Consider the following 15,436-nt stretch of genomic DNA (forward strand, 5'->3'; position numbering starts at 1 on the left):
TAATGTGTTCTCAAATTAAATGAAACGCTAGTCATTATTTCCTATTTCAATTATTTTGGTCATCAGCTTCCTAAGCATCTGACTGTAAGTGCTGCATGTTTACCCACACTTAGGGAAGAGTGGGCTGTGGAGATCAACCTAACAGAACGCATGCTTTCACACACCATGCCTGTTGCATACTCTTTCTGCCAACTCTGCCTTTGGGAGCCCCTCATGACTGACTGACATAAAAAATACTAAGGTCGCTGTCTCAGTGGAAGAGGAACTTCAACCATCTACAGTACCTCACAAACCTGAGAGGATGGGGCAGTACTGACAGTGCACACACACACACACACACACACACACACACACACACACACACACACACACTCACACACTCACACACAAACACACACTGTGTGAAAAATGATGAAATAAAAAAGACTGCAACATGTCAGCAAATCATATCGTGGGATGCAGTCCCAGTGCCTGGGGCCTCTTTACTCCCACTGTATCAAAACTCAAAATGAATTATGTCGCTTTGCTATCATAGCTGTTTTTGATTTTTTTTGTGAATGACACTCGGTTAGGAAAGCCCCTGAATTATATGTCTGAACTTGGCTCGTAGTTATAGGATGCACATGATCGTATTGACAGGATCCTCATGTGGTGTTTGATGCACGTTAACTTGTGGGTCCAGAGGGGTGGAGGAAAAGTGGCTGATGTGGGCAAAGGGGAAGAATCTCTCTCTCACTCTCTCTCTCTCACTCTCTCTCTCTCTCTCTCTCTCTCTCTCTCTCTCTCTTTCTCTCGCTCGCTCTCTGTCTCTCCCCCACTCTCACTCTCTCTCACCCTCTCTCTCTGTCTCCCCCCTCTCTCTCTCTCTCTCTTTCCCTCTCTGTCTCTCCCTCTCTCTTTCTCTCTCTCTCTGTCTCGCCTAAGGCTTTGCTTCCTAAGCTGATGGCTCACACCAGTGTCAAACTGACGATAGTGATAATGTAATAACTATGATTTTAATGTGATTTCAGAGCTATGATCTACTGAGCATTGCGATAAGATGCATTGCTATACTGTATTTTACCTCCCTGGAGAACAAATTGTTGAGGAAAAATTGTTGAGGCTGTGCTATTGTTTTTCCAGCCAATGAAAAGTGGTCCCATGAATATTTAAAACTTGAATTATTAAATCATAGGATATCAATACATATGATGAATTGTATATGAAATGACACTCTACAAAATATTTGAATGCTGTGATGTGTGATGCGATTTACAACCCCCCTACCCCCCAATATTTAAATGCTTCATTCTTTGAAGTAATGTATTTCACAATGTATCTTACAAAAATGTATCTTACAAAAAACTGACTGCTTGTCTGTGTTTCACTTGTTGTCTTTTCAGCACTGGCTAGAGGGCCCCAAATCCATCTCTAAGCAGATGAAATGTAAGTACCACAATAACGTGTAATATGGAAGCAGCTGCTCTTTACAAACTGCTGTCATATCATGACCCCCATTTTATATCTGAACTTTGCCCATTCCAGCTCAGTTTTTGCTTAACACCATACAGCACAAAGTGGTAGTTTATAAAACTTGATTATAGATATTGAGGTAGGCCTCATAAAAAATCATAATAACTTGTTAACATGATAACGTGTTGTTAAATGACTGTATACTGTATACATATACCAAATGCTATTCAGTAGATTAATCCATAACCATTATCTGCCTAAGCAGCACGATAAAAAAAGGTTACGGTTCACATTCAGAGAGCTCTTACAGTGTGGTAGTACCGGTCTGTTCCCTTTGTTAAGGCCTGTATTTATTCCCCCAGCTCAACCTCCCTTCACTATGTGTCTGAGAGTCAAGTTTTACCCACCAGACCCTGCCGCGCTCAAGGAGGAAATCACCAGGTGCGTTTTTTCTGACCATTCCGACTCCAACATGGCACTCATCTCGCTCCTGCCTTCAAACTGCCTTCGTGACAACATGGACCTCAAAACTGCCTTCTGTCTTTATTTGCTGGTGCCTCCCTTTTGGCTACCTTGACTGAAGACGACCTTTGCCTCCATCTCCCTTTTGTTTTACTTCTTTTTGTCTTCACAAACACTACGTACGGTGTTACAATTTGATTTATTTAAATGATTATTTATTTATTTTTAAAGCAGTTTTCTCAGTTGAACTGTGTCATGCAATTTGTTAGTCTCAGTTTCTCCTCAAACCTACTCCTATATCAATGTAGTCATGCGGGTGCCTTTCGGAACATGTGTCAGGGTTAGCCATACGAAACACAAAAAGTACAGTGGAAGAGCCTAAAAATACAGTACGCCGTATTTCAGCTCAGCTTCAAAAGCCTCAAAGTCCACGCACTTGAGAGCGAGCTAGTGTATGTAGCCTGGTCTGTGTAGTATTTCTGAACTGCGAGAGATAGCACACCACCCACACGTTGCCTTCAGACGTGCATGTTTGCCACTTCAGCTTGTACAGTGCTCTTTATATCTCTCTCTCTCTCACTCTCTCTCTCTCTCTCTTTCTCTTTCTCTCTTTCTGTCTCTCTCTCCACGGCTGCGCACAGGCAGGCAGACAGTACTGATCAAGCTGTGGCATTAGCAGAGGAGCAGTTCAAGCCTGAATTAATTAGATGGAGGATGTAAAACCGCAGGTGATGATGAGCCTTTAAACCACAAGCTCTAAGTGCATCTCTCGCTGATGTGATGAGGAAGTGCCCTAGCGGTGCGTACACTGAGATCTTTGGCTCTTTCACTGATAGTGCTGAATGCGGACATGAGCAAGGAGGGTCATCTTAATCAGAGACCAAGGTCATTAAAAAAGGTCAGAGTGCCTGGATGGGCTGGTAGGCAGAAATCTCCCAAGGCTGCAATATCCCTGGATAAGAATTTGCTTCATAAGTGCGGTGTGCTGTTTTGGATGCAGTGCTCATTCTCTTAGTGCTTGGACTTAGGGAGCCACTGGACTATTTAGGTGGAGTGTTGGCTGGATAATTCTACCCATCCACTGGGAATACACAGACACACAGACACACACACACACACACACACACACACACACACACACACACAGAAAAAATAAGTGAAGGAGAGAGAACTCTTCCAAGAGCTGCACCCACAGCTGCTGGACCAAGCATGAGGATCAGTCCATCTGGAATCTAATTTCACCAGTTTTAAAGGAACACCGATTACACACTCATTCTTGCTGCCTGTGTGCCTGGCTGATGGAGAATTTCACGTGGCCTCCTGACGGGCAATTAAAATAACTGCAATGATGACAAAGATATTTGTAAAATCATTCGCTGTTGAAAGATGGTCGTCTGCGCATGTCCCCAGTCTGTGATGGATCACATGATTAGGAAGTATGGCAGAGAGATGGGAGGCATGCTGTAGTTTGACAGGGGTTTGTGTTACGGACGTCATTAGGGCCCTGTGCTGTGGGAACATCATGACTGAGCAGAGAGGGTGAGGGGAGCGGGGAGCTTAGTCTTAGTGCAGACCACTGGCAGTCATGCTGGCTGATAAATGGCTGACTTAGGCTCTCACTGTCCTTCTCTGTTGGTTTCTCTCTCTCTCTCTCTCTCTCTCTCTCGCACTCTCTCTCTCTTTTATCTCTCCCTTTTATTTCACTTGCCCACACAAGATTCAGTGACAGACTCTATCTCCCTCTTTCTCCCCCTCTCTTTTTCTTTCTCTCTGAGTCATTGCATTTCTATCTCATTCTATATAAACTTTATCAGTTTTGGAATGTGTCATAAAGACAAACACTTAGCTATAGTGCAGATAATAGCTGGTTATCATACAGATCCACACTGCTTCATATCATATGTACCTCCATTGAGTTTTCACAGGTGTAGGGAGGGGATCAGAGAGGAGTGGAGGGGGTTTGGGGATGGCACCCTGTCAGCTGTGTTTATGAGTGCGCTATCATCAGGAGAAGAGCCTGGAGTTGCTGTTGTTGCTGTCAGCACTTAAGCATGTCTGTACATTTTTAGCAATGCTGCTAGCTTTATTACGCGACTGAACAGCTGTTGGTCTTTTGTTATAATAATTATGCACAACCTGAAACCCGGTATCTATTTCACCATCAGCAAGGATTGAGATTTTTGAGATTGAGTCTTTTTTCAAAATATCTTTTGAATTATTTGAGTAGAAGATGTGGGATTTTGTCTCATTTTCCGCCTAAACTTGCTGGCTGTGTTGAGATGTTGCTCTACAGCAAGGCAAGAGAAGAGGCTGCTGCCATTATGTCTGACACATTACATAAGCAGTGCTTCTTCTCTTCCGAGAGGTGAGAGCCTGTTTGGCTGGGACATGCGTTCTCAGGGAGGCAGCTCTATTAAAGGGCTCCGTCTTCATAATTAAAATAACAGCAAGCAGCCTAAAACAGCATCAATATTCAAAGCGTAATGCAGTTTTGGAGGAGGCCTCTCAGAGCTGTGAACATCTGTGAGAAACTACCCGAGTAACTGCCGTCTAAAATAGGATAGAGCCAAAAATGTTCAAATGACTGCTGGGTTAGCCATGTTCTTAGACCCTGCAAGTTGTTTTTTCCTCTATTTCTCTTTCTCTCACTTTATAACCCTTTGAAGCCCTTACTCTGTCTCAATATCTGCCTGTCGTTCTCTCTCTCTTTCTCTCTCCCTTTATCTCTTTTTCTCTCTCTATCTGTCTGGGTCCTCTCTCTGCAGCAGGCACGACTGCTGAAGCGGGGCAGGCTGGTGGGATGGTCAGTGACTGCTAACCGATTCCAATAAATGATACATGATTAGCCCCCAGCAAGCAAAGTCACGGCTCACTTTTCCACATCTCACTGAACACCCAGACGAACCTCCCACCCTTACCCTACCCGCCCGCAATTTGCAATGAGGTCACTGAGGAACGTGTCCTCAAAAATGGGTCTTAAAAGCCTTCCAATACACCCTTTTTCTTTTCACCTGAGGGGCAGGAGAAAGAGATAGAGAGAGGAAGATACAGAAAGAGAGAGAGAGAAACAGAGCTCAAGATACTGAAGAAGAGTGTACAGTGCTATGACTTTATGTGGGGGGTTGTGGGCCCGGTGTATGGTTGTGTGTGTGTATGCATATGTCTCTTATGTACACAAACATTTGTTCATAAATGTTGCTTCTGTGTGCATTTGCCAGTGTGTGTGTGTGTGTGTGTGTGTGTGTGTGTGTGTGTGTGTGTGTGTGTGTGTGTGGATATGTACACAGCATGCACTCATGCACATAGTGGAGGCACGCTTCTCGCAACACACTTTCCTTGCGTGAACGAAAACAGAGAATACACACCCAGCCTCACACTACACCACTAAGGATGGAGAAAAGAGATGACACTGTCTCACTCGGGATCCATTCAAAACAGACTGACAGAGAGAAAAGGGGGGAGAGCAAGACATAGAAAGTGGATGTTGCAGAGAAACCATAGGAGACTTCCCTCAGCTTTATCTCCCCCTGAAACCTAATGACCAGTGCAATTTAAAAGTCTCATTGACTGCCTTACGGACATCAAGTGTTGGGTGGTACAAAACCATTCACTTAGCCACTCGTCCCTGTCCCACCTGCAACTGGTCCAGAACGCTGCTGCCAGGCTCCTGTCGGGTACCTGGAAGAGGGACTGTATTAGCCCTTTTCTGGCCTCTTTCCAATGGCGTCCAGTGCGGTTCAGGATTGATTTTAAGGTTCTCCTGTTTGTTTCTAAAGCCCTGAATGGGCAGGCCCCTTCTTACACCTCAGACCCCTGTGTGTATTGATGCTTATCTGGGTGTTTTGTTTCTGTTGTTTGATTCTATATTGTATTGTGATTTCCTGCTCTGGTTGTACAGCAGTTTGATCAACGTGAGTTATATAAATCATGTAGACTTGACTTGATTGACTCACTGAAACTGAAGAGGTCAAAGGTCAGATTAGGTCACTCCAAACCATGAAAAAACCAACAGCCCTTGTATCCTCTCATGGCCATTATTGAACAGGAGGTCATTATTACATATGAAGGATTAGGGCTTACATAACGCCAGGGAACAGGATCTCTCTCATTTCATCACCGCAACCTCCTGAGCCTTATCCCCATTTTGTAATATTCCATTATATCATAGCAGGTGCACCATCAGGGATCATCATATTACTGTTGTGGGGATGTGTTCACCTGTGCAAAGACAACAAAATGGTGTATTCACTTTGCAGTAGCCAAAAGCCAAGGCATTGTGTGGTCTAGTCACATTCTTTATAAACTCATTCTGTTGTTTTGCTGAGTGACTGGGTGTGCTTCCTTCCATGGCCGTCCTTCAAAAACCGTGAATGACATTCACACGGTTCAGTCTCCCCACGTGAATAGCAGGTTTGCCTTGAAAAATGAATAGATATGTAGGTCAGGAATTGACTGGTGGTGCCAGCAATAGCTGTGTGTAACTCCTGGCACGTTGAGGGAGTGTTCAGAGGCTAATAATGGCCTCTTTTATCATTTATTTTCTCTTTATCACATGCAGCTCCTGAGGAGAAATACTGTTAGCTTTTGACCTAGTTTGGATGTCTAATATGAACACTTTGGGAATGCAGTCTGCTTAAGGTGAGGAGCACCCAACGTGAAATCTGACTGCAGAGAGAATGAGCGAGTTATTGCAGCCATTGAGCACACCGGCTCGGCAAGGCTGTGTTTTCTGTGGCGATGAGCTACCGCATCTGTGATACTCTAGACAAGGTTTTTCACCAGGCAAAGTTTTCCACCAGGCAAGTGCTTCTTCTCACTGACAGCCAGACATCTGGGTGGGGAAGTGTCTCCCCAGCCTCAGCCGAGGCCTCAGCCTTAGCCTCAGCTTTAGCCTTACCCCTGCTGGAGTGATGGAAGTCCAGGTGCCCTGCTGGCCTTTAGCAGGTGGTGAGCAGCAGGCTGGCTGTTGAAGTTTGGGGAGCGGATACAAAGTAGTTTGGTACCCTGCTGAGCCCTTGGGGACGAGTGACGTGGCTGTCGGGGTGTTTCAGGCTGCCGCAGATAGAGCACTAGACAGAGAAAATGGCTGTCTGCCTTGGGCATTCCACTCTTAAACATAGACCTCTTTCTTTCTTTTTTTGTCATATTTTTGCTCAGTCTGTTTGTCTCTCTTTGCATTGCTTTTATTCTGTTTCTCACTTTCATATCTATTTGCGAGCCCTTTCCCCAATTACCAAAAGCTCATTTCCACCATATCAAAAAGAAATATTCAAAATGCCCCAAAGGAAAGAGGAAAACAGCATCCTTGTATTATAGAATTGTAGGTGGCTTTGCTTCACCACTCTGTTCAACAGCATTGTCTTCATTCTGTTATTGTTACTGAAATCACACCACTGTGAGCTTTTAGAGACTAAAATGTGTTTGTATGCATCTTGTTTTCTAACTAAGTGTCTCGGACCGTTGTGTGTTGTGGTTTTTCGCAGGTATCTCGTCTTCCTGCAGATCAAGAGAGATCTGTACCACGGCCGCCTCCTGTGTAAGACCTCGGACGCTGCCTTGCTGGCTGCCTACATCCTGCAAGGTAACCCAAAGCGACAGGCGGGCGGCAGGAGGGGGGGATTTGGCCACTCACTCACTGGGCTGTCGCTGCGCCAATCTCTCCTCGCCTGACATGTCTAGTCCTGGCATTCCCTGTACAGAGACATGTTTTAGCACACAACCTTGAGAACGCTCTGATTTCCTTGGTTGATGTTTACATGAGATTTTTATTTTCTAGTGAAATTTGATAAGGATTCACCATCCCATACTACTCAGATCTCTAGGTATCATCGCTAAAAGCCCTTAAGGTAGCTCTTGTGGTATCTGATCTACAGTGAGCTTTAAAAAGCATCACATTTCCAGTTCCCTTTCCACCCCTTTAGATCTTAGTCTGTGTCCTGCTTATAAAGAACGATAAAAAAACAAACACTGATTTAGAATAGTGATAGAGCTCATGATTATATTACCATATATCATATTCACATAGATTCAGATGTAATCACTGCTGAATTAAAATGATCAAAGAGAGGTCTGTACCGAGCGCCCGTTGTCCTTGCTCACTGAAGGACTCTGGTGCCAGCAGTTTAGAACAGAGGAAGAGGAAGAGGAAGTATCAGACAGAAAGTGCAGAGCAATGGGTAATGCAGGTCCTTTGGCAGGAGTGTCAGTCTCATACTGGGCTGTGTGTGTGTGTGTGTATGTGTGTGTGTGTGTGTGTGTGTGTGTGTGTGTGTGTATGTATGTGTGTGTTTGTGTGTGTGTGTGTGTGTGTGTGTGTCTGTGTGTGTGTGCGTGTGTGCGTGTGTGCGTGCGTTTGTTAAGGCCTGTTGAATTAAAGATGTGCTGCTTCGTCACCTCATCTCAGGAAGAAATTTGTCAGAGCTGCCTGGAGGGCTCAGTGCGGCATGAAATCACAAGTAAACAGAAGCAGAGAGCAGCTCCTGTTCGGCCCTGTCGGCCGCCACTCGCAGTGCTGCCATGCACAACCATTGGCACAGCACCCACCGACCCCTGTGGTCTAAATGACCATGCTGCCCAAACTGAAAACACAACTAGCAGTGTGCTAGCGCAAGGGCCTCTGCATGTTTGTGTTATTGGTTTTGTTGTGGTTGAGTGTTTGATAAGATATGGCAATATGGCGAAGTTACAGATCAGTCGACCTCCAAATTTTTTTGTTGAGTAAGTGTTTGATGAAGTGATGGTTTAGATCGTGTGTCACCTCACTTGCCATGATGTTTGGAGGTGAGGCCATCCGAAGGGAGTCACAAGGGAATCTCATGTTGTGTGTGTCTGACTGTTTGTGTGTCTTGCTTGTGTGTTTGTGTGAGACTGTTGCTGTGTCTGACCCCTTCTGTGTGTCCCTTCAGCTGAGATCGGGAACTATGACCCGGGGAAACATCCAGAGGGCTACAGCTCCAAATTCCAGTTCTTTCCCAAACACTCAGAGAAGCTGGAGCGCCGGATTGCAGATATCCACAAGACCGAGCTCGTGTAAGATTCCTGAGCTAATGGCTATCTTCTGTCTCTGTTGTCTTTCATGCATTCAGTTTTCTTCCTCACTGATCCTGTCTTTTTAAACATACTGTCCACCCTTCATCTCGAAAGTGCTTATAAAGAAAACTCACAGACTGTTTTCAATTCCATGACTGTCTCTCCCTGATAGTTTAGTCGCTGGTATTCTAATGAAATCGTTAAGCTGTGAGCGAGAAGGCTCACTGTTTGGTTTTCGATATTGCGAGCTTAAAATCACAGCACAGATTGCTTCATCCACACTGTGGCACTCAGCGTGCCACGAAATCCCATCCTCCGGTTTGATCTATCTCTTCCCTGTTTGCTCTGGTTCAGGCCTGAGAGCAGCAGTAATTAGGAGAACGCTCTGCCCTCCATCATAAATTCTGTGGCTGTGTGGGTTTACTGTGTGTGTGAATATGTGTGTGTGTGTGTGTGTGTGTGTGTGTGTGTGTGTGTGTGTGTGTGTGTGTGTGTGTGTGTGTGTGTGTGTGAGGGTGTGTGTGTGTGTGGGAAGTCTTAGCAGGTGCTGGGGAGGCCGGGGGTTGAGATGGTGATGTTGGGTCGGTCGAGGGCAGAGTCTCTGCCAGTCGTTAGGGCTGTCATTAGCAAGAGGTTCTGGCCACCCTGCACTGCCTGATTCATGGCTGGCGACCGAGAGATGGAATGGTCAAGTGTGTGTGGAAACACTGGGTCACGCATACTCTCCCACATGCATGCACACTCGCACACTAACAGGTATAGAGCAGGAGCATACTGCACACAAACGCAGGTACAAATAAACATAATACACACATATGCATATCGAAAACACAAATATTGTCATACAAATGCACTTACACACATACATGTGCTCACTGCTCAGATACATACAAATGTGTAGACACACACACACACACACATCACTCACTCACACATACTGGTCGTCACACATGAAAGGTCTCTCATACCATAGAACATCAAGGACACCCTCAACTCTGATCTTCCCCGACTCCAGGGCCCTCACCTACTGGTGGAACAGCTAGGGTAAGGCCGGCAAACTAAGCTTTACCTTAACACACATACCAAAAGACACTCACACACACAAACACAGCTTTACCTTTACACACATACCCACACACACACCACCCACACATTCAGTGTCCTTTAGAGAAGATAGGACGCTGTCGGAAGCGACTAAAGTCACATTCACTGTCATTGAGAGGCTAGGATGATGAGACATTCTTTCTTTTTTTTTTTTTTTTAATTGTGTAGTGGTGTCATCTTAGGTGCCATCAGCTGTGTGTGTGTTGTAGCATCACCTCTGAAAGACTCATGCAAGGCTGCTCTGAGTGTGAAACTGAAAAACTGCCGCAATTGTTACTGCCTCTCGTTGCCTCTATGAAGCGATGACTGCAGATCCCATGCTCTACTGCCCCCTAGTGGCCGGATATCAAGGCATGATAAGAGCTCCCATCATCCTGTCAATGGCAGCAAACATGTGTGGTATGCTGACAGGAGCATACTACAGCAGATCACTCAAAGGTTGCAGCAATTCAATCCCCCTCTCCAAGGCCAGCCTGAGATCAGGGGGGGCAGTTCTCTGATGCGTGTGCCTCTGTTTATTTCTTTTCCACTGATTAAGATGGGGGCTCCGGTTACCCTGAGCTGTTGCATGTGACATAGCTGACACTGAATGAAATATTTAAGGGGGAAAGTTTTTAGAATTATTGATGAATCGCCTGTCTGGCATGCTGTGGAGTTTTTTTCCCCTTCGACTCTGGTAATTCAGTACCTGAACGGGAGCTACCTGGAACATGACTCCAATTGTTTAATCGTATATAATTTAAAGTAATTAAATGTGGTTAGTAATATAATTGTCATGTATTTAGCATTAGGTTACTGCTTTAAGCATAGATGAACCCAATGATTGCGTGCCATGTTTAATTTAAGCACGCGTCAGTAAGTGTTAAGTATGTGTGTAGCGGATGCTGTTGGATCCTGACTCGATAACCACTTTTATTGACATCCTCTCCTAGGGGTCAGTCTCCAGAGTCCGCTGAGCTGAACTTCCTGCGGAAAGCCCAAATATTGGAGACTTACGGTGTGGACCCTCATCCATGCAAGGTAAGTGCTTCACACCCGTCTCAGGTAAAACCTGATTCTGCTAGGGCACAGATCAGGGGTAGAGCTGTTAACTGAGGTCGGATACAAAGAAGAGCAATTCATTCCTCCAGGGTCTGGCACTCACACTCATGACTGGGGATTTACTGAGGTTTCCTCAGACTTGCTTCTGGTTTAAAACTGTTTGGTTTCCAGGTACGTGATGACAGGATTTTTCGTGTGTCAAAACAGATAGAGGACTGCGAAGAGAGACACAGGTAGACATAAGAAGTCATAAGCCTGGCTTTGTCCTGCTCCACGTGGATCAGCTGCTGATCTCTAGTCTTTACGGAAGAGATCATTTAAGGAAATAATCTGTAACTGTTTTCATTAACACAGATAGTAGGCCTTATTCTGCTATTAAGCCTTGGTACATCAGAACGGCATTTGTTATTGAATAACAAAATCAATCAGTTCCTCAGTGAGAGTAGTATTTGTGTTGTTTGTTGTGGAACATGTCTCCTCCTTGTAAGAGTGTTCTGTTTTACACACCTGAACTGACCTTCTCTCATCCTGAGTGTGACAGTCCTCTCCTTATCTGTGTTACTGACAAACATGAAGGCTGCCATTTTACTGTGAGAAGCATGCTGTGTGTGACGTGTCGGACGTGTCCCCTGCCGCGTCTCCTCCTCAGTGTGGAGCGTCTAAGAGAGGTGTGACTCAGCACTGTGGGTCAGGAGAGGACGCCTGCTCATACTGACTGAGCTGTCTTCATCCTTCCCTCTCTCCCTCCTTCACTCTCCCTGGCTGGCCCATCTCCCACTCTCTCTCTCTCTCTCTCTCTCTCTCCTTATATATATATATATATTGCAGAGAACTGATGGCTAAGGCCTTTACTTTGTCCTTTTTCTTATGGATTATAGACTTCCTCTATTCTGTTGAGGCAAACTATTGGGGTTTGTTTGAAGTTGGTATATTTGTAGTGAAAGTAGCTTGTTTTGATGTATCAGGACACCATGCACCGGGCCTTGTACAAAGACTCTGGGCCTCAGGAGACGTAAAGCTGAAGCCTTTGGGTGGATGTGCTAGACCTGGACTGAGTGATGCAGAGGCAGTAGCTTCTTAGCGAGGTCAGAAATCTACACGTTATCCATCCTAAAGCTGTACCTGACACACAGAAGGATAGACTCATGGGGGGGATGAGTGGGCATTGCTGGATGCCCAAATGAGGGAGACCCTCTCCCAGATATTGGCATCACACCAGGCTTGAAAAGCATGTCAGACATCCCTAATGTCCAGAGGAATTGCATGATTTAAATCTCTATATGGTTGAGGTGAAGGTACTGTATAAATGTTAAGTAAGCAATGGCTCAATAAAGCTGCTTTAAGTAGGAGTGGAGATACTGGGTGGCGCTGTCAGTTGGGGAGGGGGAATGAGAAACGGCCAAAATGGAGAGTCCTGTTGAAGCCGCCTCTGACTTAGTGATCAGATGATCTCCGGTGGGGCATATTACATGGGGCTGTGGCTGTTCATGTCTGTTTCTGGTATTGATCCCAAAGTTACAGTTACGTGTATTTCGTGGATAAAGATTTGCAGAATGTGTAAGGTTTAAAAGGTTGTTTGATTTGCTATGTGAATTACTCCTATACAAGAAGGGATAAAATAGAAAATAGCTTAGCTAGACCTGGACCTGGAAAAGAAAATTATTGTGGATTTCAAGTTCTATGAAGGAATGAAAGATTTAGAAGAATTTAAAGAGCAGTGGTGTTTTAAAGGTATGTTCTATACTGTGAGGGATGAAGAGTTTTTGCTGGGTGGTGGGAATGGTGAGGTCAAGACTCTTTGATGAAGGTAATTCAGATGTATAGTATAGTATTGTATTGTATAATATTATATTGTATTGTATTGTATTGTATTGTATTATGTTGTGTATGTTGTATATTTAACTCTCTCTCTCTCTAACACACACACACACACACACACCTACACACACACACACACACACACACACCTACACACACACACACAGACACACACACATTCTTTCCCACTGTCTTCCTATCTCCTCTTTCCATATGCTTCTTCATACCCCTCTGTTTTCCTTGCTCTCCCTTTATCACTTCGTCCTCCCTATCTCTCTCCCTCCATCTCTGTCTGTTTTCTCTATTCTTCTCTCTCTCACTTACTCTCTGTCATCAACTAATCCCCCGTTTCCATTTCTTTCTCTGTCTGACAGGATGTGTCTGGAAACCCCGCCTTCCTTGCCTTCACTCCATTTGGCTTCGTCGTGCTTCAGGGCAACAAGAGAGTCCATTTTCTCAAATGGTGCGTAGAGGAACAAGCCTCACATTTTTTTTCCTCTTAGTTCTGCATTATGGCTTAATAGAATGGGTCAAACAAGGTCACACACACACACACACACACACACCCAAACAGACACACACACACAGACATACTCATGTCCAGACACATATACAGACACACCAGCAAACAAACACATACACCTCAGCACACACATACAGTCACACACACACACACACACACACACACACAAGGCAGCATAAACAATAACAGACATGTGCAACACATGGTTTGTGAAGACATTCACCAACACACCTGCATATCCTCATCCATAAACACACGCACGCGCACACGTACACACACAGGTACACGCACACACACACTAGTGCTGATTAAATAAAATAATGGTGTGTTATAATCAACAGGGTCTATCCATCTGCGCTTCTCCCACAACCACAGCAGACAGGTGTCCAATTATCACTGCTTCTCTATGGCATAAACACCCACAGGCCAAACTGATCACATCCCCTGGGGTGTGTGTGTGTGTGTATGTCTGCATGTATGTATGTGTGTGTGTTTATTGGTCCAGGACAATTAAATGCGAACACCCAACTAACACCTGTGAGTTTGGGTCAGTGTGAGTCTGCTGCTGCTAGTTCTGTCATCACACCATTGTCTCTGTTAGTTAGGGTAAGTGTGTAGTGTTCTGTTGTGCTCTGGGCCTGATGTCACTGTATCAGTGGTGCAAAAGAGCTAGATCAGGTGTGTGTTACATAACACACCGACTGCATCTAAGCCGACTGCATCTACTCTTTATGCATGAACCAACCCACTAGACCATGTGCAAAGCACTATTTTAAGTCATTCCAGTTGAGGTGCCACCCTTTATGCAGCAACACTGTTTTCCATTTCCCTGTTTGTTTGTTTGTGTGTGTGTGTGTGTGTGTGTGTGTGTGTGTGTGTGTGTGTGTGTGTGTGTGTGTGTGTGTGTGTGTGTGTGTGTGTGCGTGTGTGTGTGTGTCTTTGCGTGTGTGTCTGTGTGTCTTGGTACAGAAAGTGCCAGTCCCTCATCCAACATCCACTCATATGTGTGTAGTATCTGAGTAACATGGGGATCAATTGCTGTTTTGTGTTATTTGCGGGTACTAGTGATGAATCTTTCATGACCCTTGCGGCTCCCCCCTCCTGTCCTCCGATGCAGCATCTAAACTCTGCTGTTTTTTTCTCTGTCTGTCTCTCACTGTCTCTCTCCTGGCTCCCACTATTTTCCCTCCTTCTTTCTCCTGGCGGACAGGAACGAGGTGACCAAGCTGAAGTTCGAGGGAAAGACATTCCATATATATGCAAATCAGAAGGAGGTGAGCCACATGCATTATTGAGAAACTGTCTCTGTCGCCGTGGCGTCAAAGAGAACGAAGCTCAGGCTATTTTTAGGCCCAGATAAGACTGGGGTGGGGTGGGGGGTTGGGGGGGTGGGGGAATCTGCAGCGGGGAGATGCTGTGCTGTGCCGCCAGTACCACACAGAGGCACAGATTTATTTTGGTTTACTTTACTTTGGTTGTTTCTTCTCTTTCTTCTGCAGGAGAAAAAGATCATCCTGACGTACTTTGCCCCGACGCCGGAGGCCTGTAAGCACTTGTGGAAGTGCGGAGTGGAGAACCAGGCCTTCTATAAGTGAGTTTGTGAGGGAAGTGCATGGTACATCAAAACTCTGCATCGCTCAATCCTTTTATCCCTTCTCTATCTCTCTCTTTCTCTATCTCTCTCTCTCTCTCTCTCTCTCTCTCTAGCCATCTCTCCTCCCCCGAGTGGAGTGTTAACAAGATCAAGACAATGTCTTCGTCTCTCATTTGCCCTCACTGTATCTTTGCCTCTCCGAGCAGCTCTGTCTACCCCATTTAATTCTCCTCCTTGTAAGAGTTCTCGTCCTCTGGAGGATGGAGTGCTCTGGTCCAGTGGGGGGATGGGGGACGAGGCGGGGGTCACAGGCTGGATGCAGCCTGTCAGCAAGTGACTGATGCGGGGAGGGAACGGTGAGAGGGCCAGCGCTCCTCTAGTCACCTTTGGAGACAAATGGACTGGACCCAACA

The 15,436-nt window shown here is 45.4% G+C and overlaps 1 protein-coding gene across 2 annotated transcripts in view; it reads left to right on the top strand.

Moving 5' to 3' along the window:
* The window catches only part of frmd5a (FERM domain containing 5a), a gene marked incomplete at its 5' end in the record, with an annotated part of 107,301 nt that overhangs the window by 79,236 nt on the left and 12,629 nt on the right, over nucleotides 1-15,436 (top strand). For both annotated transcript variants that reach the window (XM_080842114.1, XM_080842115.1), the window contains 8 exons: nucleotides 1,383-1,425; nucleotides 1,815-1,893; nucleotides 7,398-7,495; nucleotides 8,820-8,943; nucleotides 10,980-11,067; nucleotides 13,281-13,369; nucleotides 14,640-14,703; nucleotides 14,929-15,020. In XM_080842114.1, the coding sequence (XP_080698240.1) occupies nucleotides 1,383-1,425; nucleotides 1,815-1,893; nucleotides 7,398-7,495; nucleotides 8,820-8,943; nucleotides 10,980-11,067; nucleotides 13,281-13,369; nucleotides 14,640-14,703; nucleotides 14,929-15,020 (677 nt within the window). The remainder of the gene's footprint in view (nucleotides 1-1,382; nucleotides 1,426-1,814; nucleotides 1,894-7,397; nucleotides 7,496-8,819; nucleotides 8,944-10,979; nucleotides 11,068-13,280; nucleotides 13,370-14,639; nucleotides 14,704-14,928; nucleotides 15,021-15,436) is intronic.

Source organism: Sprattus sprattus (assembly GCF_963457725.1).
Source record: "Sprattus sprattus genome assembly, chromosome: 7".
Classification (NCBI taxonomy): Eukaryota; Metazoa; Chordata; class Actinopteri; order Clupeiformes; family Clupeidae; genus Sprattus; species Sprattus sprattus.